We start from the raw sequence: 24,836 nt of genomic DNA on the forward strand, positions 1-24,836 counted from the left end.
CACAAGACAAAGTAATACTTAGACATTAGTATTCCACTTTTTTGTTTCTTTTCATGTAGGGAACCCCAGGCCTACCTGGCCCACCAGGACCAATGGGACCTCCAGGAGACAGAGTAAGTTTTCTTGGGTGAACTATAATAATGTTGGAAATGATATCATATTGCTGCCCATTAATTGAAGACCCTTTACAATTTGTTTGTATGGCTGGAAAGTAGAGTTCACATATCTTGTGGAAGGCTGAAAAACTACTATCAGCGGGCCACCCAATATCAGATCAATCTCAGGGTCTATGAAACAAAGTGGTGGGACTTTAGAAGAACCTTTGAAATTTCAATTTTGGGAATTTTTTTTATTTTATGAGATTTAGAAAAAGTAGTCCATAAAAGGAGTTTTACCTGATTGGAAAGAGATGTAAGAATCCTAGCAAATTGTTTTAAATCATAAAATTAACATCTCTGTTATGACACAGCTTTTATGTAAGTCTGAGAGTAGTCTTTATTTCTAGGGCACTGTCTACGAAGTCAGGCCATCCTCTCTACACCTTTAAATACCACTTCCAGGACTTGATGCTGAGACAGACAACTGGTACTTACTTAGTAGGGATTTTGCTCATTTGTGACAGCTTTCAGGTTTGCTCTTGACTTATTATGAAAACAGTGCAGGAAATCCAATCTTTTTCTAGGACAAGTAAATGAGAAGCACAGTGAACCTGGCCTCTCTGCTCTATTCAATTTATAGAAATATATGGTTTCATTGGAGACCATTAATGCTTTGGTAGAGATTGTAGAGTTGCTCAGAACGAAGGAAATTTTCAGCATCTTGTGGTTCAGACCTGAGAGTAATCTGTATTCTGACTAATCAAAAATTAAAATATTTGATTAGCAGCAGAATCTGAGAGGTCCAATGCTGCAATAGCTATCATTATAAACATCGATTTGTTAACCGTAATACCTCCAAGACATTGCTGGGCAGAAGAGGGAAGCCATTCAGATTGAGTAAAGGTTTTCCCAGATAATACCAAAGAGTGGATGATATGTTAATGAATTTTATTTGCTCCTATGCCTACTTTTGAGTTTGGGAGAGAAAGAGATCAAAGAAAAAAACGGTATTCTCTGGGAGTCTGGGACCTAGAGGCGACACACACACATACACACACACACATTTTTTTTGACTCTTTTGACTCTTGTTTTTCTTGAATTCTTATTTCACAATAAAGACAATAATGCAGATTGTAAGGGTGATGAGTCAGTCTATTTAATAGACAACCAAACAAAAAGTACCATAACCAAGAAGTATTGATGGGCTGACTCACTTGCTGCTGCTACTACTGAAGCCTTATTGGGTCCATCACGTCGACCCAGTGTGGGCTTCATGCAGACATGGTGGGTCACCAGTGTAAGTCCCATCAACATGCTCTCTTTGAACTAGCAGTCAGGCAGCCAGCACCATCATCAGTGCTTCTCTGAAAAATGAGTGAGTGGGGACGAGTATGCTTTTCCACTCTCACATTCGAATCGGAGAATCCAACTTTGTGGTGAGGCTGTCTAGGTCTCTCAGGCTGAGGGTGAGGACACTTTTTAGGAAATCATTCCCATCTTTCCCTCATAACCTTGTACACCTACCCACCACTTGGTTTCCTACCACTAGTGCGGAAAGTAGGGTGCATGGCTGATGGAACATAATTTTGGAAAGTTAGGTAGATTTTAGGTACAGATATCTTAGCTGGAAAAGGAAGCGGGGGGGAGAGAAAGAGAAAGAAACAAAGAAAGAAACAAAGAAACTTGAACTCTGTGGTGGAAGAGAAGAGAAGAAAGCTCAGGAGAGCAAGCCCAAGGACCATGGTGGGGAAGTAAGATTGTTACCAAGGTGGAGTCGGTAAGAACAAAATGCATGGATTGTCTTCAACATAGATGATTTTCAAAATGAGTCACAGCTTTGGGGAATGTTAGAAAATAACAAAAGAACTGCATGTACAGGTATCTAATGCATTGTATCTGTGAAGACAACCATAGGTTTCCTCAGCCACCCTCACATAGGGGGAAGCAGCAATAACTGCTGCAGCTTTGAAAATAGAGAATAAAATTATAGCATAAAGTTCTGCAGATGACTCAGTGGGTAGCCCTTCTGAGGACACCAGAATAAAATCCTCACCCCAACTTAAATATATGTTTCTCCTAAAAGAAAGTGGTTGATCAGACCTAAGTGTCCATTGATGGATGAATGGATAAAGAAAATGTGAGATATATACATACATATATATATATACACATATATGTATATATATGTTATATATGTGTATATATATATATATATATATATATATATATATATATATATATGGCTATTCAACCTTAAAAAAGAAGGAAATTTGTAATTTGTGACAACATGGATGAACTTGGAGGACATTATGCTAAGTGAAATAAGCCAAGCACAAAAAGACAAATACTGTATGATCTCACTTATGTATCGAATTTTTAAAATGTTGATCTCATGGAAGAGTAGTATTGTGGTTGTCAGGGGCAGAGGGGCAAGGACAATGAAGAGATATTGGTCAAGTGTACAAAGTTTCACTTATGCAGGATGAATAAGTTCTGGAGATCTAATATATTGCATAGTAACTATAGTTGATAATACTATATTGTGTACTTGAAATTTGTTAATAGAATAGATCTTAAATTCTCTCAGCACACTCAAAAGTGATAACTATGTGAGGTGATGGGTATGATTATGATCTGGTGATTATCTTGATTGTAGTAATTATTTAATAATATACACATATATCAAAACATTATCTTGTACAACACAAATATATACACATTTTGTCAATTATATTTCAGTAAAGCTGCAAAAAAAAGGAAAATGTTCTGAAGGAGGATTATTCAGAAATATGATAGTTATCTAAAAAGGAAAAAAGAAAAAAATAAGAATGTCTTATATAGTAGTTGGAGAGATTTAGATGGAAGAAATACAATTCAAGCTGTCCAAACAATACTACCAGTACATTTTTGCTTCTTAAGTGGCTTTCAGAAGCAATGTTGATGTTACATCAGATGAACTTGGAGTCTGTTTTTTATTAAGTAGGCTTAGATCTTCCAGAAAACAGTCTGAATTTTTTATCTAAGTTACTGAAAAAGAATTTTTTTTGGGGGGTGGTGGAATATTTCTAACGATTTTAAGGAAATAATTTAAATTTCCTGTTGTGAAATCAGTGGAAGTGTGGATACTTAATGCAGGCAGTGATCCAAATGTTCTTGATTTTTGCTAGAATCCAAGAATATGGATAAAATTATCACTCTTATTCTTTGCAGAAAATGAGACAAAAATCTCCTTTGACAGAGGAATGCAACAACCATAAAAAATGATCTGACTCAGAAATCCTCGGCTGGGTTTCAGAGACCTGCTGTTGGGATGAATGTTAACTGGGTAGCACAGTGACTCATTCCAGGCAGAGGTCATTTGGCACTGTATGGAGATGGGGCAGGACAGCCAAAGAGTGAGCTTGTGGGGAGATGCTCTGTGCTCCTGGGACAGATTTCTCCTTCCCAGTCTAATGTGGGTCTGGTCTTCCTGTGAGATGAGAAGAAGTGAGATGGGCCACTAAAAAAATTAACTGCAAATTGAGGATTTCCTTTGTTTCCAGTGGAGAATGGTTAAGACAGCATGGCCTCTTTTTTGGGGAGGGAGGAGAGGAATTCCCTAGGATTGGAGACATCAGCAGTCCTGCCCTTGCTTAGAGAATGAAGAAGGGAGTTATCTAAACAGGAGGTTGGCCTCTCCTTCATCTCTTATGAAACCACGTGCTTTTCTTAGCAACATTTCTCTTATTGCACTTGGATCCTTCCTGTGCCAGTTGTGGACATTGACTTTTCAGTAGAAAGTGTTAGTCTTCCTTCGGACTTATTCACACTCTTACAAAAGCAAAAGTTAGTACGTATGTTCATGAAACAAATGCCTTCTTTGGAGAAGATTAGTTTGTCTTAAAATGGTTTTATTTATAACTATACCTTTATATTATAACTATATAAATGAGTGAGTATAAAAATTAATTATTCAGTACAAAATGTAAGTTAAATTGGAAATCATTTATTTTGGTATATTTGTCTTTATAATGAAAGGTTACCCACAAACAGCAAATTGGGTTAAATCCTTTACCCTTCACACTTAGCAACTTGTTTAGTGTCTTTCCTTTGCACTTGGTTGTTATCTCACTAATCCATAATTAATTTTGTTTTTTTACAATAGGGCTTTACTGGAAAAGATGGTACAATGGGACCCAGGGGTCCACCAGGGCCACCGGTAAGGATGGAATGGTTACATTGTAAACCCCTTCCCCCATTTTTCTAGAGGAGAGCCTGTAAACCTGGCCTTTGAGGTAATTCCATTTGTGCTGTGGGGTATGCCATTGAGGTTGTTGTTTATTTTTATTTTCCTAAATCAAAATACACTGGGGAAAACATACGTGTTAAAATACCCCACAGCACAGGTGGAACATATATAGGTATTAAACGTAAATAAAATTATTTTAACATATTCTCTTGAATCTTCATATCATGCCATAAAACATCAAGAGCATTCATCACCTCAAAGAATTTAAAACACAGTTTTTATGTTTAATCAAGTTTTATTTAAAAAGTAGGAAAATATCCTTAAGTAACTTGGTCAGTAGTTGGTTAGTGCCTCAGTTCCTTCCATCCCCACATTGGCTGGTGGAATTTTATGACTTCACTGGTTACTTCTTGTTCTACAATTTTAAGAATCTTTGGCCTATGATATTTGCACTTTAAGGACATTTATTGCTGAACAGCTATCAGTCATTCTGAAGAAGTAAATTTTACCCAAGTATATCTTCGAATTAAGATCTTTGGGGAAAATACTACAGCCAATGGTTTTGAAAGTGTCATCTGTATACCTGCGTCCGAGTGAGATCACAATTAAATTCTTTGAGGTGATGAATGCTCTTCATGTTTTATGGCATGATATGAAGATTCAAGAGAATATGTTAAAATAATCTTATTGATGTTTAATACCTATGTATGTAATACCTATGTATGTTCTCAGGTAAAGGAGAGTGAAAATGTGTGGTAAATTTCCACTTAAGTCTTTACTACTGAGCTGAAAATTTGCATAATTGATGAAGTAAAGGATTAGTTGTTTTATCAAATCTGATGATTCTATTTTAAGGAAATTTTAGGCTTTAGAACATAATGTATTGAAAAATATGGCTAAAATGTCTTGAAGGTGTGTTAAAAGAAACAAGGAGTAATTCCTATGGTTTTGATGAGGTGAAGGGTGATGATATGACAGAGAGTGGAAGTATGGAGAATGCACCAAAGAAAAAGTGAATTTTTAGGCCGAGAGTGCAATTTCTGTCAGACAAGGGAAGACTCTGCCACTATGGTGCCCAATTTAGCACAAAACTGGCTACCTTCTTAATTTTTTCCCCAGTCAAAGTTTTCACTCCTGTCTTTTGATGGCTTGTCTGGTTATGTAATAGAAATAAACTGAAAAACAGGAATTGCTTTCTGCAGATTCATTTTGTAATCCATTTACTGGGACCACTATCTGTGAATTGTGAAACTGATTATATATATGTATATATTTTTCAAATAGTCTCAAACTGTATTTTAGAACTATACAGTTCATAAACATTGAATGGGAATTTTCAAGATATTTTTTCCTAGATGTTAACTTAAAATTTGATTTTATTCTTCCTTAATATGTGATTATATGCTGTCTCATTGAAAAGCTTTTAAAGCTGGCCACGCTTTGTTAGTTTACTTTAGATGGGATTTTTCTTTCATCATAACATTCCCTTTCCTGACCTGTGTGTTGTAGGGAAGCCCAGGCTCTCCAGGAGTCACAGGACCAAGTGGGAAACCAGGAAAACCCGGAGACCACGGCAGGCCCGTAAGTGGACAGCTTGCATGTCTAGAGTCATTTACTTGTGGCCATCAATAATGAGGAGACGGAAAGGCTTTTGTCATATTTACTTATGTTACATCTGTTATAATGCATTCAAAGCATTTGTTGAAACTATATTAAACCCATGGTTTTAACTTGGTACTAATTCTAAAGTTTTTCTCTCTCAGAGCTAGGACATTTTGGGATGAAAACTGTGGTCATAGGGTTTCTTTAAAAGGAGAGTGGGATTATGAGCCAAGACACATATTTCTGCACTGTATAAACACTCAAGGCTGGGTCAGCAGAATGATTCTTTTTATTTAGGAGTGGTATGCTACTTACCATAGAAAAATACATGATGGTGGTGTATGGCACTTCCGTGTGTAGTGTGCAGATATTAACCCTTTGGTGGTATCATCCAGCCAAGCCGCTTGGTCTTTTCCTTTCCTTCAAGTTGCTAAGAACATAGTCCCGAAATTAAAAGGATTGATCTAATCTGCTATTTTACTCCAACTTACATCCAGTTTAACTTCCTTTTAGTTAGGTGTTTTGGTTAAAACAATAGATGTCTGGTGTTTTAGAATTAGTATTTCCAAAACTGAATTTGAAGTTCCTAAAATATCCAGAAGTATTTGTAATGAATGCGGGGCTTCATATTCTTTACAAATTATTCCTTATTTTTTACGGATGAGGCATGAATTTATTTTAAGCAGTTTTTGGGTCTGAATAGAATTCTGAAATATGAAAATTTATCTTAAAGATAATTAAGTCCAACTTTTAGCCGTGGCACACATCTCTCAGGGCTGTTTTCTGAACTGAACTTCTCTTTTCTTAAGTATTATCCAAGTTACATAAATCCAAGTTTTTAAAAAAAATTGATGTCAAACAAACCTAGGGTATAATCTTTATGTGACATGGCTTGCCTTCCATGTTTACATAAAATTAAGCAAGCAGCATAAAGATTAAAGGACTCCTGATATATTTTATAATCTGTGTACCCCAGCACATGCCTTTATTACTCTCTTTTCCTCATTGAATCGTGGCAGAAACTTCACAAGAAAAGATAAAAATACACGGAATTTTTCTACTTATTTAGAATCCTATTTTGTTTTACTATGAGCAAAGTAAGAGTATTATGTAAGAATACTACTGATGTAATTGATATCTACAGCTAGAAACCTAGAGGAAACTTCTACTTCCTTGACTTGAAATGTGATCTTTAGATTCTGGCAATAAACATAATTTCTACAAACCATGGATATTAGAACAACCTCACAGTGGCAGTAAATTAAAAAACACCCCAAGAACAATCTCAAAGTAGCAGTCAATGTAAAAAAAAAAATCCCTGAAATTTACAAAAGGCTCCAAATTCAATAATAATAGTGTTTTCATGAGTTTAGTACTTTTGGCAAAGGGAAAGTCAAACTCCAGTTTTTCTTATGATTATAATTTGGTAACATTTATTTGGGCCTTATTGACCCTCTTTTTTCCCTTTATCTTATCCTTCTATGGTGGCAAATTGCCTCTCCTTTTCTTCTCTATTCTATCTTACCTTTAATTTCTAAAATCCAAACTAGCATATAGGTGTATAAAGGTCTTAGCAGAGAGCTTGGCTTAATCCCGATTAGCTTATGACATTAGTACTATAACCAGTTGATGGTATCTTTTTGCCAGCTTACAACACCTGAAGTTGTATAGTGGATATTTTCAAGAACTGCTTGTGAAATATTTTATTCATTTATTCAACACCTACTTGTATGGTGCCTAAGTATGCTAGTCGGTGTTTTAGAATCTGGGGATACAACAATAAACAAGACAAAGTCCTTGCTCTCACGGAGATTCTAGTGGGGGTTATAGACCAAAAACATGTAAATAAGTAATATAGTTTCTGGTGATGATGAATGACATGAAGAAAAAGAAACAGACTAAGGGGTTAGAGAGTAATTGTGGTGGTGGGGAGATGGCTATTTTAGATAACAGTAGTTAGAACCTGCGTGCAGTGGTGACATTGGAATGAAGCTGTTTGAAGAGCTGTGGGAAGAGGATTTTAGGCTGCGGGGACAGCATGAATAAAAACACTGAGTGAGCAATGAGTCTGGCATGTGAGAGAAACAGCAGAGAGGCCTGGCTGGCTACGTGAAATCAAGAGAAGGACTGGAAGAGAAATGGAAGAGGAGGTCGGATAGCTGTGGACCATCTAGCCAATGATAAGGAATTCTTTTATTCTAAGTGTCGTGGGGGTCTCTTGCAGCCAAAAGAGAGTGACATGATCAAATTTTCCTTTTAAAAATATCACTCTGGCTTCTGTGTGGAGAATAGACTCTAAAGGGGCAAAACAGGAAGCAAAAGTTCAGTTAGGAGGATATTGCAGTAGTTCAGGCAAAAGTCATGGAGACTATGAGGCATGACTTGGTTTGGGTATGATCTGAACATTAGATTTATCAATGGTTTAGATCTTCCTTCTGTGATAGCAGTTGTTAGCCTGGAAATACATTGCTAAAAGACAAAAACTTCTTACACTATAAGGGAAACTATTTCTAAGATCCTCTCATGGCCAGTGAGAAGCCTAACAGAGTAGGAACAAATATTCTGTAGTTGTGTTTAGATGTAGGACCACCATTTGGACTGAATTATTTAATATTGGAGACATGTGGTTCCTTTTATACCCAATGCACAAAAAAAAAAAAAAAGTTGGAAGAAGTTAGAGATATATGTTTATTTAGGGAATTGTCAAAAAGCCCAGTGGTTCTTACTAGAACTGAACCAAGATTAACCTCATGGACAATCTGCAATAACCAGCTGAGTTAACCAGCCAGAGTGATGTAAAAGAAAATATAATGGTACCAAGGGCAGTTTTTATATATATTTTAGTTCCAGAACTATATTGTCAATAGTATCATAAAATGTATGCATATTACATAACTTCTAAATTATGATCATAAAATTCATATCTCAGCATTGTTTTGGAGGACATGTGCTTCAGAGAGAGTGGGGTGGGAAAGGGAATTAGATTTCTTTTTACAGAGAAGCAAAAGGTGAGTAACATGGATATAAATGTGATGTGTCATTTTGCTAATTCATTAGAAAGCAGACCTTGCTCTCTTTTATCATGTCCATTTATGAATCGTTTTTTAGACCATGTTTGTCAGCTTCTAATATATAAAATTCCTGTATTACAGGGTCCATCTGGATTGAAAGGAGAGAAAGGCGATAGAGTATGTATTTCTTAAAATTTCATTTACATTTCTTTTTTGTGGTAAACATTGAAGTCTGAAACTATAGAAATAATATGCTAATGATTCTCATTGATTTAATTAACAAGGGAGACATTGCTTCCCAGAACATGATGCGGGCAGTTGCAAGACAAGTCTGTGAACAATTGATAAGTGGTAAAATTTCTTTTCTTTTTAATGTATGAATGCCTTTTAATTAATTGTAGGAAAATGCAGAGTTTGAGTAATTAAGTTTCTAAGATATATGTTTCTATTTCATTTTTGATGATCTCTTATTGGTATACATTATCAATTTTATACCCAGTTAGATAAGGCTAGTAATATTTTAATGTTTTTCATTAAGATAAAATAATTACTCAAGGTAAAATTAGACCTGTTATCCTTATATTTGGTCTGATACAAAATCATATTTTTGAAGGGCTTTTCAGTTTCCATGTTGTAGGATTTTTAGTGATCTTCATCTGTGTATATATGGAAGCAGCAAACATTGGCTCTTTTAAGTTATGAACTTTAAGGTATTCTGTGACTTTAAGGTAGGGGCCCACCAAGATTAACTTGATCACAGAAAGTCCCTTTTGGTGGGGACATTTGTATTGCCTCCTTATTTTTCACAGACTCTTTCTTCTTATTCCATGAAGCCAATTAAGTAATAAAGCTCAGTGCCTGCAAACCAAGTGTGGCCTTAATTTCAGGGTTCCCACTGTCAGAAGTCTTAATCAGTGTTTCTTGGAGTGTGCTCCTGAGAGCACGTGCAATAAAATCACCAGTGTTATACAGCTCGTTAGATATGAGGGCTCCTGGGCCATACTCTAAACATAGTAAAGCGTTGTCTTTAGAGATGAGGCTCGGGAATCTGTATTTTTCATCGTTATCTCAGGCAATTCCAATGTACACTAAAGCCTAATTATCAAGAACAGAAATGTACACCTGAAGCCTATGCAATTTTACTAACCATTGTCACCCCAATAAATTGAATAATAAAAATGTTTCTCTTTTTTTTAAAGTTTATTGGGGTGACAATGGTTAGTAAAGTTACATAGGTTTCAAGTGTACATTTCTGTAATACGTCATCTATAAATCACATTGTATCACCACTCAGAGTCAGTTCTCTCTCCATTACCCTATATTTGACCACTTTTGAGTGACATCATCTGGCGAACCTCAGAACTTTCTATCCCAGCCATATTAAACTTTTACAACTCTTTAATGTTTATAGTAATGCTTGTGGCTTACTTGGTCAGTATTTTGTGGAGACAATTGTTTATCAGGGATCATTTTGTCCTTGGGGACTGGAGTGTTTTATTTTTAGGGTTATAATTAGAATGTTCCTTGGAGGGGGAGGAATAGAGGTGGATTTCACTAAACACTAAGAGCAAACAGTTTCACCCTCTCATTCTTCCCTTATTGGGTTTCTTACCAACAAGTCTTTTTTCTATTTGTAGGTCAGATGAACAGATTCAATCAGATGCTGAATCAAATTCCAAATGATTACCACTCTAGTCGCAACCAGCCAGGCCCGCCTGGTCCCCCAGGCCCTCCAGGCAGCGCGGGAACCAGAGGAGAACCAGGACCTGGGGGGCGACCAGGTTTCCCAGGCACACCAGGGATGCAGGGACCCCCAGGAGAACGAGGTAGGCATTTCTGGTTGCTGCGTAGGGATAAAGGAAAGAATCTGCAAGTGTAGGAGCTGGGGCAGGTTGAAAAGCATGTGGAAGATTGAACTTGGTAAACTTTAGTCTTGTTTGGACAGCCCCAGAATAGCTGTGTGTCCACAAATGTGTTTTCTTCTTTAGGGGGCCACAAGCCATAGAGATTCATATGTTAGAAAGCAGGAAGGTTTTGTCAGGAGATATCAGTAAAGATAATACCATTTTCTGGTGGTGGTGGTTGTTCATGGGAAAAACTATATCTTGGCCAACCAAATTCAGGCACTAAAATCTTATTAATTGTTTAACTGGCAAGAGTTGGGCAGCAACTGAAGGTACGTAAGCAGCTGTACAGTTTTAGATCCAATATTTTTTGGTTCCTTTATTCAGGGTCTGGCACTGGTCTTGTGTGTTTGTTTGGCTTTAATTTTATAGTAGATAAGTGTAATTGAAGGAAAAAAAGAAAAATAAGATTATCTGATTCCAGATGTTTTAGGACTCTGGGTACTCGACTTTGGTCGAAGTAGTAGTCAGCATTCTTGAGAAAACTTAGATATTTCTATAATTCTGTTGGTGTGGATGCTACACTAATAGGGCTACTGAAGATAAGAGAGCTTTAAGATATTTTTTCAATGAGTTGTAACTATTTATTCAGGATTTCTATTTCTAATAATTGTTTCTAAAAAATTGTATTAGACATGTTTGTTTGCTTCAAATAACTTTTCCCCTGACTCGTAGCCAGATTATTTCTTGACCATGAATCTGGAATTACACAAACGTCTAGAAAGAATTTGGCTTACAGAGTGAACTTCTGTGAAAAATTAGGTTCTGCTTTCACTAAGGGAAATTAATTAATTGAATCAAGTATTATCAGTTAAAATAAAAACTGTATGTTTCCAGATAATTTTCCTCTTGGACTTTATCTTTTCTTCCTGCCTTAGGTTTGCCGGGAGAGAAAGGTGAAAGGGGTATTGGGTCTCCAGGAGCACGAGGGCCACCTGGTCCCCCAGGTATGTCTACTAGTGCATCGAACAATGAAAGGTGTAACTACTGAGAGGGCACACAAGCTTCTCTTGTTAGCTTCAGGCATGTCTACCATCATGGAAAATATTTTAGCAAGAAGTTTCACTCGTATAACCTTCTCATTTTTATGTTTTTTTTACTCAAAACATGTTTGAATGTGTTCTATTAAACATTCACTGTAACTTTAACACATGAAGGTATGAGTTTCAGTTGACACAAAGGGTTGCTGTTTTCTTTTTCATGATGTTCCTCTTTGTTTTGTTTGGTCTCATAGCCTTCGAGGACAGTGTCATTTCCTGTTTCATCTAGTATTCTTCAAGATGTTAGTAGACTGAAAAAAAAATATTATTCTCACTAAAAAGCCTGATACCTCACAAGATTTCACTTACAGGTTCTTTATTGATGTTGTGGAAAGAAATAATAGTTATCCAGCTGCTTTATACATTTCCTTTACTAGATTGAAAACAAATTTTTTTCTTCATTGTAAGGTCCATGGGGCTCTTGCAACCAAGGTCAGCTCTAGTGGTTACATATTTACATTTATGTTAACCATAAATATCACTTGATCCAGAAATAACATTGCTTACATAGTCTAGAGGTGTGGAGCAGGCACGTCACGTGTTTTCCTGGCAGTCCAATGTGGCTAATATAGCCATTTGCATTAGGAAGTCTTATCTGTCTGAGAGTAGGAGCAAACCAGAGAACACATTGATATCTTTAGTTTGGCTTAATTCTTGCTAAAGCAGTTTTCTTTGAATAAAATCATTAAATTAGTTGCAGTTCTGGTATTAACTCTTGATGACTCACTGGTAAGAAAGATCTATGCTGGTTCATATTGGTGATTTCTAAAGGAAGTATTTTCTTACCATACACTAGTGAATTGTCTAGTCTTGAGGCAGTGGAGGTACCTCAAGTATTGTTTACTGTCTCAAGGGAAGTATTTAACAAGAGGGGAAATTTTTGTTCCAACCCTTTACTAGGTCCACAAGGAGAATCCAGAACAGGTCCACCAGGGTCCACAGGTTCAAGAGGTCCCCCTGGTCCCCCAGGTCGCCCTGGAAACTCAGGTATCCGAGGACCCCCAGGTCCTCCTGGGTACTGTGACTCATCCCAATGCGCCAGCATCCCATACAATGGGCAAGGCTATCCAGGTATGTTGTTGCCATTGTAGGAACTCAAGTTCACCTGAATTAAAGAACGTTCATGGAAATGAAGTTCCTTAGGATTGAAGGAACGTTGATTTAAGGATTTCTTGAAGATATCAGTTCTTTCAATTGTGTGTTTTGACTATGTAGTGATATAGTTCTCTCTCAAAGCGTAAACTATTATTTCACTGTTAGGAGTTGAGTAATTATTTTCTCTCCCTTCCAATATTTCTTCATTTACCAAATAACATCATAAAACTTTCCATATTTCTTTTGGATGGTCAAAGAATGCTACCAATTGATTTTTTTTTTTCTTAACCTAAAGGTTGGGAACATGGATTTGTTGAATACAATTGTAGAATGCTAAGAATATATAAAAATTTGTTTTGGGAATCTAATGTATAGGCAAATTATTTGATAACATGGTGCAGATAACTGAAAATAATTCAGTGTCTCACACTGTTCATCAAATTAGTATTTATAAAATCTGGTACCTAATTTTTAAAAAGAGTTAGTAGTCAAATTCTAGTGTTTTCCATTCTCTTATGTCTGATTTTGGGGAATGTGGGGACAGGGGACATATGCTGATCTGGAATGAGGAAGTCATGCAGTGGTCAGCGGTGTCCTTTTCATCAGCACACCCTCAAGCATCTTGCAAGTTTCAAAACGATACTGCTGTTTGATATGGTTGGCTACTAGCAAATAGTGCATGAGTAGTGAAATATCTAAATATCTATATATCTATATATTTATGTGCATACTTACAGATGACCGAAAGCAATAATGAATCTTAATGTAAATTTCTCATGCAACCCACTCACAAAATTATAATTTAATGCTTTATAAGTGAAATTTAAATGACCTCTGCCTTCTGGTATGTGTGAATAACTGGAAATATATGGATATATATATATGTATATATACTTTAACCATTACATACTTAGATGGATGTGTAAATATATTTTTTGCATAGTAATTCAACTTTTAAAAACTATCATCTTTGACCTGTTTCAGGTTCCGGCTAACAAATTTTCTAAGTCGCCAGTGCTGCTTACAGTTTGAATACATGAAAATCCTGTTTCTGAGATGTTTGCGCACATGCTTATTAGGAAATGAGTCTGTATGGAAATCTCACCACAGATATGGTTAACGAACCGGGTCAACATCATAAAGGAGGGTGGAGACTCTTTATACTAACTTGAATGAGACAAAAAACAGTGGTGTTAATTTATAAGCCTGATGCATTTCAGTAATAATGTAGAAAAATATTATTTAAAAAAAAGTTCAAACACACAGCCATGAGAAGCCTCAGTTGTGAAAGAGGCGCATAATAAAACTACTAACCAGCGGACATGATGCCATTTTGAGAAAAAGAATTAACCTGGTTAAAGAGAAATGTCTTATGTAAATAATAAACTAATTGTGGCTTGTAAATGATTTGTATGTGATCCTGTCCACTAAAATCACTTAACAATCCTACAATAAGCTTCTGCATCAAAGCCTGCTGCTTGCTCTATGCCGGAATAACACCGAATGGAATCTCCTCCTCTCTTGCTTGTTAGCGATGTGTCTGATTCAGGGCATGTGTCTCATGATTATTATTTTTTGTACGTGAACTCTCATCTGGGTTTTGTAATTGCAATTTTCAAACCAAAGTTTTATAATCACTTTTTTTCTTCCTGTTTCGCTGTAGTCACTGGTGTTCCTCACCCACCAGCTGTAACTCAGTCTGTGGGAGAGACAGCCACAGAAAAATGTCATGTACTGTATATTACCTGGTGATAGTTGATTTTCACCTCCAGAGTTAAGTTTCTAGGAGTCAACAAAACTTCCCCTCACCTCCTCATCTTTCCAAACTGTTCTTTGAATTGAGGAGTTCGAAGTCATGAACAATTACTTGGGGATTTGCGAAAATCCTACCTAGGTTCTACGTTTACAGTTCTTTGGCCCAGTCTCTGACCTTTCCCAGGTATTTGTGCAATGATTGTATTTACTGCTGGATCTTTGAAGGTTTTTTTTTTTTTTTTTAAGTGCCATTCATTACATTATTTGAGCATCACCAAATTCTCACTGCAAATGGAAGTAATCAGCACATTGTAATTTATCTATTTATAGTTATGAGATTATTAAGACTGGAGTGCTATCACCTCAGGTGATGATTTAGCTTTTGCTGTGTGTGTATCTACCAAATCATGCCATAACTGTAATGTTGAATCGGACAGAGCCATACGTGCCCGAGGGCGGGGCCTACCTGCCTGAGCGCGAGCCCTTCATCGTGCCAGTGGAGCCGGAGCGGACAGACGAGTACGAAGATTACGGAGCCGATGAGCCTGCAGACGAGCATCCTCCCCACGTGCGCTGGCGGCGTGCCCTGCCCCACGGCCCAGGGCAGTGAACCTGAGACTGCGCCCTGCGCGGCCAGGCTGGGGGGAGGTGTTGGGATTCTCCTTTACAGGTCAGACAGAGCAGTGTGCGTCATATCTGCGATGTTTCTTCCGGCGTTGCTTCATCCAAGAGTACCCTTTCTGACTGTAGAGAACCTTGTTTCTGCAGGAAGCCTAGCGCGCTGCACGCATTCTGTAGACATCTTGCCTTTGCCCTTGAAATGCTTGCAAAATACTTCCTTCACAGAAGCTGCAAGGAGAGAACGTGCCTTGTGCCTTTAGTTTGTACAGCGGGCAGCCTCAGTGAAAATCTTAGGTTAAGCAGTAAGTCCTGGAACCCAGAACTACTGTATATTTCCAGAGGGCAGTTTATCATTTCCAATACCTATTTGCAATTCAATTACACCACGATTCAAGTAATTCCCCTCCTAAAACCGAAAAGGAGGGAAAAGTCAACTCCATTGCAATTATTTATCTTCCTCTTCTATTTTCTGTTATACATTATGGCATAGAATGCTCTTATACATCTCCTTTAACAACCACAAACCTTAAACCATGTAGCTGAAATTATTGTATCAACTGGATACAGTTTCATATTGCCTTAAACCTCCTTTTAGACACACTAACATTTATGCCAAATTGCAGATTATTCTGCAGAGATGGAATTGCATGTTTGTGTTGTATATTTAGTATGAACTTTTTTTCAGAACATAATGTTTCTTAGTTATCAAAAGCAGTTGGAAATGTTTGCAAGACTATGAACATAGAATTGCTGCTTTTATATTTTAACTGCAGATTGTGAATTTCACTGCCTTATATTATTTATTTCTGAAACAAAAGAGGCATTTTTCAATAAAACTACTGAAAATTTGACATGGTCTGTGTTTTCTTTGCATGGCCTTTTAGACTGTTTAGGCAGTTGTTACAACAAACAAGTTTATATCCTTGGATACAGTTACAAATCTTGCTAACATATTAAATTATGCTAAATAACTTTAGATTTTTAATGATATGGTGAAGTCATAGAAAAAGAGTGGTGAGAACCTTTAAAAGCCAAGCTGATTCCAAAAGCTTTATTAGGAATGTAGAGGATGTGTGGGTTGGTGGAAAAAACAACTAGGTATCCTAGGAGACCCCAAACAACCAAATAACCTTTACCAACCCACATGATTCTGTATGCATTTAATCACTTTCCTATACCATACTTTACCCAATAGCATGTTTAATTGCAAAATGGGAAGTTCCTTAATGGAAATTTTTACATTTACTGATACTGTGTTTTCCTGAAAATAAGACCAGGTCTTATATTAATTTTTGCTCCAAAAGATGCATTAGGGCTTATGTTCAGAGGATATCATCCTGAAAAATGCTAAGGCTTATTTTCTGGTTAGGTCTTATTTTTGGGGAAACATAGTACCTTCCTTTTGCACATTCACAATGCCAATAATGTCATTCTAAATGTCAAAGAAAACAATGTAAATGTTGGTTTGGAAGAAAAAAACATCAATTGAAGAGAGAGAGGTAGTGATAGAAGATTTTCTGCAGAGCAGAACAACTAGGTTAAATACATCCTGGAGACAGAGATCAAAAGGAATAGACAATAAATGTATGTCCTGTGTTCGGGAGGTTTCAAGCAGATTGCTAAATTCACAGCATTCACTTGTAATCCCCAATATGTACACTTTTCAAGGTGGAAGACACCACTGAATGCTTCCCAGTCCAATTACTTACTTTACATAGGAAAAAAAAACAGACTGAGCTAATTAGTATCAGTACAAGACAAAAACCCTAGGTCTTGTGGTTCTTAACCCTGTTTTATCACCAGATACTCTCCTCTCCACCCCTCCCTCTATCTTCCTGGGGACACCTACTCCCTGAGCATGCACTTTCAAACTTCCATGTTCTATGAATTCATTTTAATTAATTTATAATTCGTTTGTGTTTCTGATGCTCCTTGACAAAGAACTGCTGTATCAGGAGCATGAAGTAGGGTTGAGTACCTCGTCACTGACCCAGCTGTGGCCCAAGGCGACATGCGTTTGAGGCACAAAATAATTCCAGCTTCTCTCACTGCTTAGGTATGGATTAGATTCTTGACGTTTGCTACTTTATAATCTATGCTGGGAGGTGAGATGAGGGGCCAAGGCATTCCTAACCAGGGTATAAGCACAAAATTAACCAAGTGAGATACATTGTGATTTTTATTTTCATAGCCTATTTTCTCCTTAATTACTGTTTGCTGAATCTTATGTTAAAATCATTTTTGTAATCCCTGATTGAGTGCATATTGACAAGTCATAGGGAGAAAAGACCAGATAGTCTAGTTTTGAAAACTAAGGGTAAAACCTCACAAAATTAAATATGTAAGTGCTGGTTTAAATATTCAAAGTTTCGTTGGTGGAATACACAACAACTTGAAACACTTTTCCTAGCTCTTTACATTTGGGGAAGCATTATAAGAAATTCACTATAATATATATTTGAAGCTAGGGCTCTTATTGTTAAGACACTAACTTGAAATACCTTTGGTAAGAGGTTGTACCTTCTAATGAGGACTTCTAAGAAAGGTTTCAAAATTTTAAAATAACACTTAAATAGATCATAATTTCTGAGTAGTTTTATAGAATATCTTGTACAATGCATTAACAATTTGGCAAGTGTAAAAGGTTGTTGCACATATATTTTCTCAGATTTTTGAGTGTCTAATTTTGAGTCTGTAAAGAATTATGTTGCCTATCAGTTGCTCAACCATATTTTATTTTTTGTACAAATAAAGTCAATGTTATTGTTCCTGAGTGTTTATTATTTATTGTATCCATTGCACTGTATTTGGCACATGAGATTATTCCTCATTTGGTTTTAGTCATAATTTCTCCACAATAAAAGGGGTTTGGATTATACTATCCTCATGTGGTCTGCGTGCCTTATAAAGAGTAGCCAATTATACAAAGAATAGCTGCGGTAAATCTTTTATTTTCAAAGGCAATCTTTTATATACAAATTAATTGACCCCTATATCATCTTATACTTGTCCTTAGAAAATGAATTTAGATATGAATGTCTAAGTGAAACTTTATTAACTTTTTCACTCTGAGATCCAGGCTGCTTAAGGCTATCGGGAAAAAATCATATGAACTTGCTTTCAGGGAAAGACCTACCATTTATGCTGGTCACTTACAGACCCTGTCTCCATCACTGATCTCCTGCCTGGTTCCATAGCAGTATATCCAACTGGAGGATTAGATAATATGACTGACAGACAGTCACAAAATAACAGTGGCTTAAGCAAGTAGAAATCTCTGTATTTCTCATATAAGAAGTCAAAGTCATAGGCTTTTTCCATTGTGCTGCTCTGCTTTTTGTGGTTTCCTTAGCTAAGTTAAACTTCCGGTCTACGATGGTTAGTAGAGCTCCAGCTATTATGTTCGTATTTCCCCTGCAGGAAGGAGGAAAGAGTGAAGAAAAACCCACTACTCCTTTTAAGGACATTTCCTGGAAGTTGCAAACACAATTTATAACAACAAATTTGTATTACCTACCATTAGCCAGAACTTAGTCTTTTGGCTACATCTAGCTCCAAGTGTGAAATGTTCTCTTGATTTTGGGCAGCCACCTGTCAAACTAAAGTCTGCTACTCTATTACATGTGAGTGGGAAAATGCATGCTGGGGGTCTACACAAGGCTTTAATCTTTGACACAATGTACAAATCTGAACCTGTCTCCCCACAAATCTGATTTTCCTCCATTGTCCCTAACAACAACTAAGTTCCTCAGGCTAGAAATTGGAGAGTCATTGTGAACTCTCTTTTCACTTCTTACATTCAGTCAATCAAGTCTAGTTGATTGAGCTCCTACATATATCGTAATCACCCTGTTGTTATTCCTTAGTTTCAGACTCTTGGGATTTCTTGTCATGGCTATAACAGCATAAATGGTATCCTTTCCCATAGCCTTGGCCCCCCCTCAAATGAGTCATCCACACTCCACACATCCATTCAATGAGTGATTTATCTAAACTGCAACCCTGCCCATATCATGTCCCCTGCTCAAAGTTCTTCAGGTGGTATACAGATTTCTCTGCAAGTCTTGGCTCTGTGTGTCAATCCCCTGTTCCTCTTTTATCACCAACCCTTCCACTGGACCACCTGAAATTCCCACTCCATTCTTAACAAACTTCCCCAAATCCTTAACTTCTTTAGTGAACAACCCCAGCACCTCCTGACAGGACCCTGAAGACACTGCGGAGACTGTTTATACCTCCCAGATTTGGTGGGTGGGGACATGTCCTCCTCACTACTTAGCACTGTTTCCAGACCAACAATCCTTCCTTCTATAAAAAGCCTTTATTGTTTAGGCTCATACCCAACTCCCTATCACCATCATCTATTTACCTCATGGTGACTCCCCCCCCATTCAGAGGCTTTAGTTATCTACCCTAATCATCCATGTTGGATAACAAATATAACATTATCACAGTTATTCGAAATTCTTATCATCAAAGGCTTTTTCTTTTACTCAACCTCAGCTACACAGTCTCTCCAAGGTTTTACCTTGGACTTGTATCAAATTGATACTGCTTTGAAATCACTAATTTAGACCCTCATTTTTTTTGGATTTCCAGCTCACCTACTCAAATACCCCCACTGCAACTGTTTTCAACTTCATTATGACAATCAATGCAGTGAACCTTTGATGTCCTTCCCATCTATCAGCCGCTCCTTGTCTTCAATTCCTTCCTTATATAGCTTGGATTCCATGTCTTGGTAACATTCCTAGTTTATCGAATATCCTCAACTCCAAGGAATGCAAAACCAGTTTTCTTTAAAAAATTTTTTTTAACTTAATTAATTTTCATATTCAATAATATTTTATATTAATTTCAGGTGTACAGCATAGTGGTTAGACATTTATATAATTTAAGAAGTGATCCCTCTGACTAGTCTAGTACCCACCTGGCACTATACATAGTTATTGCCATATTGTTGACTATATTTCCTATGCTTTACTTTACATCCCCATGACTATTCTGTAGCTACCAATTCGTATATCTGAATGCCTTTACCTTTTCACCCTGTCCCCAACCTCCCTCCCATCATTCATCCTGGTAAAACTAGCACCCATCTGACACTATACACAATTATTACAATATTATTGACTGTATTCCTAATGCTATACCTTATAGCCCTATGACTACTGTGTAACAACCAGTTTGCACTTCTTAATCCCTTCCCCCTTTTCACTTACCCCCAAACTCTCACCCATCTGCCAACCATCAAAATGTTCTTTGTATCTATGAGTTTGTTTCTGTATTGTTTATTTCATTCTTTAGATTCCAGTTATAAGGGAAATCACATTGCATCTGTCTTTCTCCAACATACTCCACTCAGCACAATACCCTCCAGTTCCATCCATGCTACTGCAGATGGCAAGAACCCAAACCCATTCCCATCGATGGCTGAGCGATATTCTATTGTATGCATGTACCACCTACTCTTTATCCATTCTTCTATTGACGGACACCCAGGCTGCCTCCACATCTTCGCCATTGTAAACAATGCTGCAATGAACATATGGATGCACACGTCCCCTTGAAGTAGCGTTTTGAGTTTCTTCAGATAAACACCTCAAGTGGGATAACTGGGTCCTTCTTTCTCTCTTGTTATAGCCTTTGTTTTAAAGTCTATTTTATCGGTTTTAAGTATTGCCACCCAGCTTTTTTTTTTCCATTTCCATTTTCATGAATTATCTTTTTCCACCCCTTTACTTTCAGTATGTGTATGTCTTTCTATCTGAAGTGACTCTCTTATAGGTTGCATATGTAAGTGTCCTTTTCTTTTTTTTTTTTTTATCCATTCAGCCGTCCTATATTTTGATTGGAACATTTTATCTTAAATTTACATTTAAGGTAATTATTGACAGATATGTAACTATTGCCATTTTATTATTCATGTTTTTATCCTTTTTTTCATCTTATAAATTCCTTCTAAAATTTCTTGTAATACAAGTTTGGTGGTGATAAACTCCTCTAGCTTTTTATTTTTATTTTTATTTTTATTTTTTTTGTCTGGTAAACCCTTTATCTGTCTTTGATTCTAAATGATAGCTTTGCTGGGTAGAGTAATCTTGGTCATAGGTCCTTGGTTTTCATTACATTGAATATTTTGTGCCAAACCCTTCTGGCCTGCAAAGTTTCAGTTGAGAAATCAGCTGATTATGGGAGCTCCCTTGTCGGTAACTAACTGCTTTTCTCTGGCTGCTTTTAAGATTCTTTCTTTGTCTTTAACCTTTGGCATTTTAATTATGATGTGTCTTGCTGTGGGTCTGTTTGGGTCCATCTTGTTTGGGACTCTTCATGCTTCCTGGCTTGTAAATCTATTTCCTTTGCCAGGCTAGAGGCGTTTCCCACCATTATTTGTTCAAATAAGTTTCAATTTCTTGCTCTCTCTCTTTTCCTTCTGGTACCCCTATTATGTGAATGTTGATATGATAGATTTTTGCCCCAGAGGTCCCTTAAGTTATGCTCATTTTTTAAAATTCCTTTTTTCTTTTCGCTATTCTGTTTTTTTCCTACCTTATCTTCTAAATCACTGATTCAGACATCTGCTTCATCTAATCTGCTGTTGATTCTCTTTAATGTATTCATTTCAGTTATTACATTCTTTATTTCTGACTGGTTCGTTTTTATGTTTTCTATCTCCATTTTTATGTTTCTCATCTCTTTGTTGAAATTCTCCCTGAGATAACTGAACATCCTTAAAACCAGTGTTTGGAACTCTGCATCTGGTAGATTAGTTGTCTTCATTTTGTTTAGTTGTTTTTCTGGAGATTTGTTCTGTTCTTCCATTCGGGTTGTGTTTCTTCATCTCATTATTTTGGCTGCCTCCCTGTGTTTGTTTCTAGTATTAGGTTGAGCTACTATGCCTTCTGGTCTTAGTAGAATGGTCTTATGTAGTAGGTGTCCTATGGGAACCAGTGGTGCAGTTTTCCTGGTCACCAGATCTGGGTCCTGCAGGTGTGCCCCTCGTGTGGGTTGTGTGTGTCCTCATATTTTAGTTGAGCCTTTTTACACATCAGTGGGAGGGGCTGTACCTTGGCCTGATTGATTATGAGTACTGGCCGTGACTGTAGTGGAGGAGCTGTGGTGCCAGGGCTGACGCTATAGAGCAGGGTTCGCTTTAATGGGGCTCTGGTGCCTGCCCGGTCTTCCCTTTTGGTGTGTCATCCTTGGATGTGGCCCAGTGATGTTCAGGCTCGGTCTGAAGCTGGCTTCTGGGTGTGCCAACCTTGGGGCCCTCCTGGGAGGGGTCCTGCTGCAGACCAAGGTCAGCTGCAGGCTGTACCCTGCCTGGGGCCACCTGATATGAGCCACAAATCAATATACAGATGGCTTCCACCTGTGTTGGGCTTGGAAGTCCCTCAAGAGGCCAATATACAAACTGAGGCCAGCTGTTGCTAAATCCTGGCTTAGGACTCCTCAGCCAGAGGTACAGGGTACATCAAAACCAGACGCTGCTTCTTTGGGTGTTTGGGTTTCATGAATCTTTGAGAGATTTTAGGAATAAAAGCATAAGCTAAGACACTTTGTTTGTAGGGAAAAACCACTGGAAGCAGCTTGGGTGTGCCCAAAAGTTGAGAGAGGTGTGGTCTTAGGAATCACTAGGGTGGAGCAGGTGAAAGATGATAGTTTGATGGAGACTCAGAGCATCTGTGTGCATTTGTGTGTAGGGAGTGGGAGGGCTCAGCAGAGAAACAATGGCTCCACCAGCTTCTGGGTCCAGGAGCTTCTCCTCCAGCCCTTCCCCTGAAACCAGTCGATTCAGTTCATCCCATATGTTCTGGCACCTTTTGAACTGCTGCCCCAGTGCTGGAGCTCAGAGTGAGTGAATCCATCAGAAAGTAAGTCAGGGCATGGTCCCTTTAAGAGGAACGCCTGGGAGTGCAGTCACCTCTGTCTCGTTCAGCCACATTCTCTGCTAGTTTTCACAGTCATAAATTATGGGGACTTCTCTCCCGAGCACTGAAACTCTGGGCTGGGGAGGGGCTGGAACCCCTCACTACTCTGGGGGTGGGGAGACCTTCACAGTTGAGCTATCCTTCCCGATTTGTAATGGTCACAGGCAGGTGTGGGAACAGCCCGTTCTGTTTCTCTGCCCCTTCTACCAGTCTTGAGGTGGCTTCCTTTGTATGTCTGTAGTTATAGGGCTTCAGTTCAGCTAGACTTCAAGTGATTCTCAATAATGGCTGTTCTGTATGTCAGTTGGAATTGATGTGGTTCTGTGAGGAGGTAAGCACTGTATTTACCTACGCTGCCATCTTGACTGTAAAATCTAGTTTTATTTTTGTTTTTTTAGTCATTGCCTTCAGTTATGTTCTGTATATATCTATATCTTGCTAATTCTCATAGAAGCAACTATTTCATACAGGAATAAGAAGCCAGACTGGATTCTCATCTTTCTACCACAGTGTTACAAAGCCACATGCATCTGGACCCAACTTTCCTCCTATTTTATTTCTTCTTCTTGAACTCTGGGTTCCTTATTATTCCTTCCACCAATATTGGATTAGACTCCTATTAATGTTGGAAATGGTGCTGAGGTTCTGTGGTGAACATAAAAGAACATAAACAAAGTCCCTTTCCTCATGGGGGCTCGCACTGTTAGTGATAAACACACAACAAATAAAAAGGCAAAGCATACACAGTCAGAGGGTGTGATACGTGTTATGGAGGAATATACAGCAGAGCGGAAGGATAGAATGGTGAGTGTAAATGATGTGTGCACGTTTCAATAGAGTGGTAAGGAAATGCTTATTTAAGCAGAGAACTGAATGAAGGGTGGCTGAAAACATGAAGTTCAAATATGACTGCTAATTGTGTAATCTGTATGCTTCATAATTATACAGATTACCAGCCATATTCCTAGAGCAGTTGTTCTTGACTTTGTCGACATACTGAAATCACTGGGAACTTAAAAAAAAAAAAATCCTCAAGTTTGAATCCCACCCTCATAAATTCAGGGTAATAGGACTAGGATGAGATCTGCTGATAAGGATTTTAAAAAGCTCCCTAGGTAATTTATAAAGTACAGCTAGGAAGCCAAACTACGTCTAGAGATTCTGATTCAGCATGTTGGAAATGGAGGCCCAAGAATACGTTATTTTAAATATTTTCTTCAGGTGAGCCATATGATAAACCAGGATGGGCAACTTGTATACATTCTCTCTTTGACTTTGGATATCATTTTTACGCCCAAACTCTATTTCTAGCCCAGGCCACTCTTCTGATCCTTCAGGCAGGTGTACCCCACTGCTGTAGTATATCTTCAGTTGGATATTTTACAGGCATTTCAAATTTAATATGAACGAAATGAAATCCGTCACCCTCCTTTCCATACCAGCTTTTTTTGTTTTTAACAAGACAAGTTTCTTGTTTTTGTGAGCAGTACAACCAGTATCTCAGTTGCTTAACTCGGAAGTTTCCCTCACTTCCTATGAACCATCAATCAC

The 24,836-nt window shown here is 37.6% G+C and overlaps 1 protein-coding gene across 1 annotated transcript in view; it reads left to right on the plus strand.

Moving 5' to 3' along the window:
• COL12A1 (collagen type XII alpha 1 chain) overlaps positions 1-16,205 on the plus strand; it is a 113,770-nt gene extending 97,565 nt beyond the window's left edge. Inside the window, exons 58-66 of the mRNA XM_081035110.1 lie at positions 60-113; positions 4,243-4,296; positions 5,836-5,907; positions 9,081-9,116; positions 9,224-9,290; positions 10,577-10,765; positions 11,722-11,790; positions 12,784-12,954; positions 15,171-16,205. Coding sequence (XP_080891236.1) covers positions 60-113; positions 4,243-4,296; positions 5,836-5,907; positions 9,081-9,116; positions 9,224-9,290; positions 10,577-10,765; positions 11,722-11,790; positions 12,784-12,954; positions 15,171-15,343 — 885 coding nt within the window. The 3' untranslated portion in view covers positions 15,344-16,205. The remainder of the gene's footprint in view (positions 1-59; positions 114-4,242; positions 4,297-5,835; positions 5,908-9,080; positions 9,117-9,223; positions 9,291-10,576; positions 10,766-11,721; positions 11,791-12,783; positions 12,955-15,170) is intronic.
• Positions 16,206-24,836: the final 8,631 nt, after the last annotated feature.

This window comes from Rhinolophus hipposideros (assembly GCF_964194185.1).
Source record: "Rhinolophus hipposideros genome assembly, chromosome: 3".
Classification (NCBI taxonomy): Eukaryota; Metazoa; Chordata; class Mammalia; order Chiroptera; family Rhinolophidae; genus Rhinolophus; species Rhinolophus hipposideros.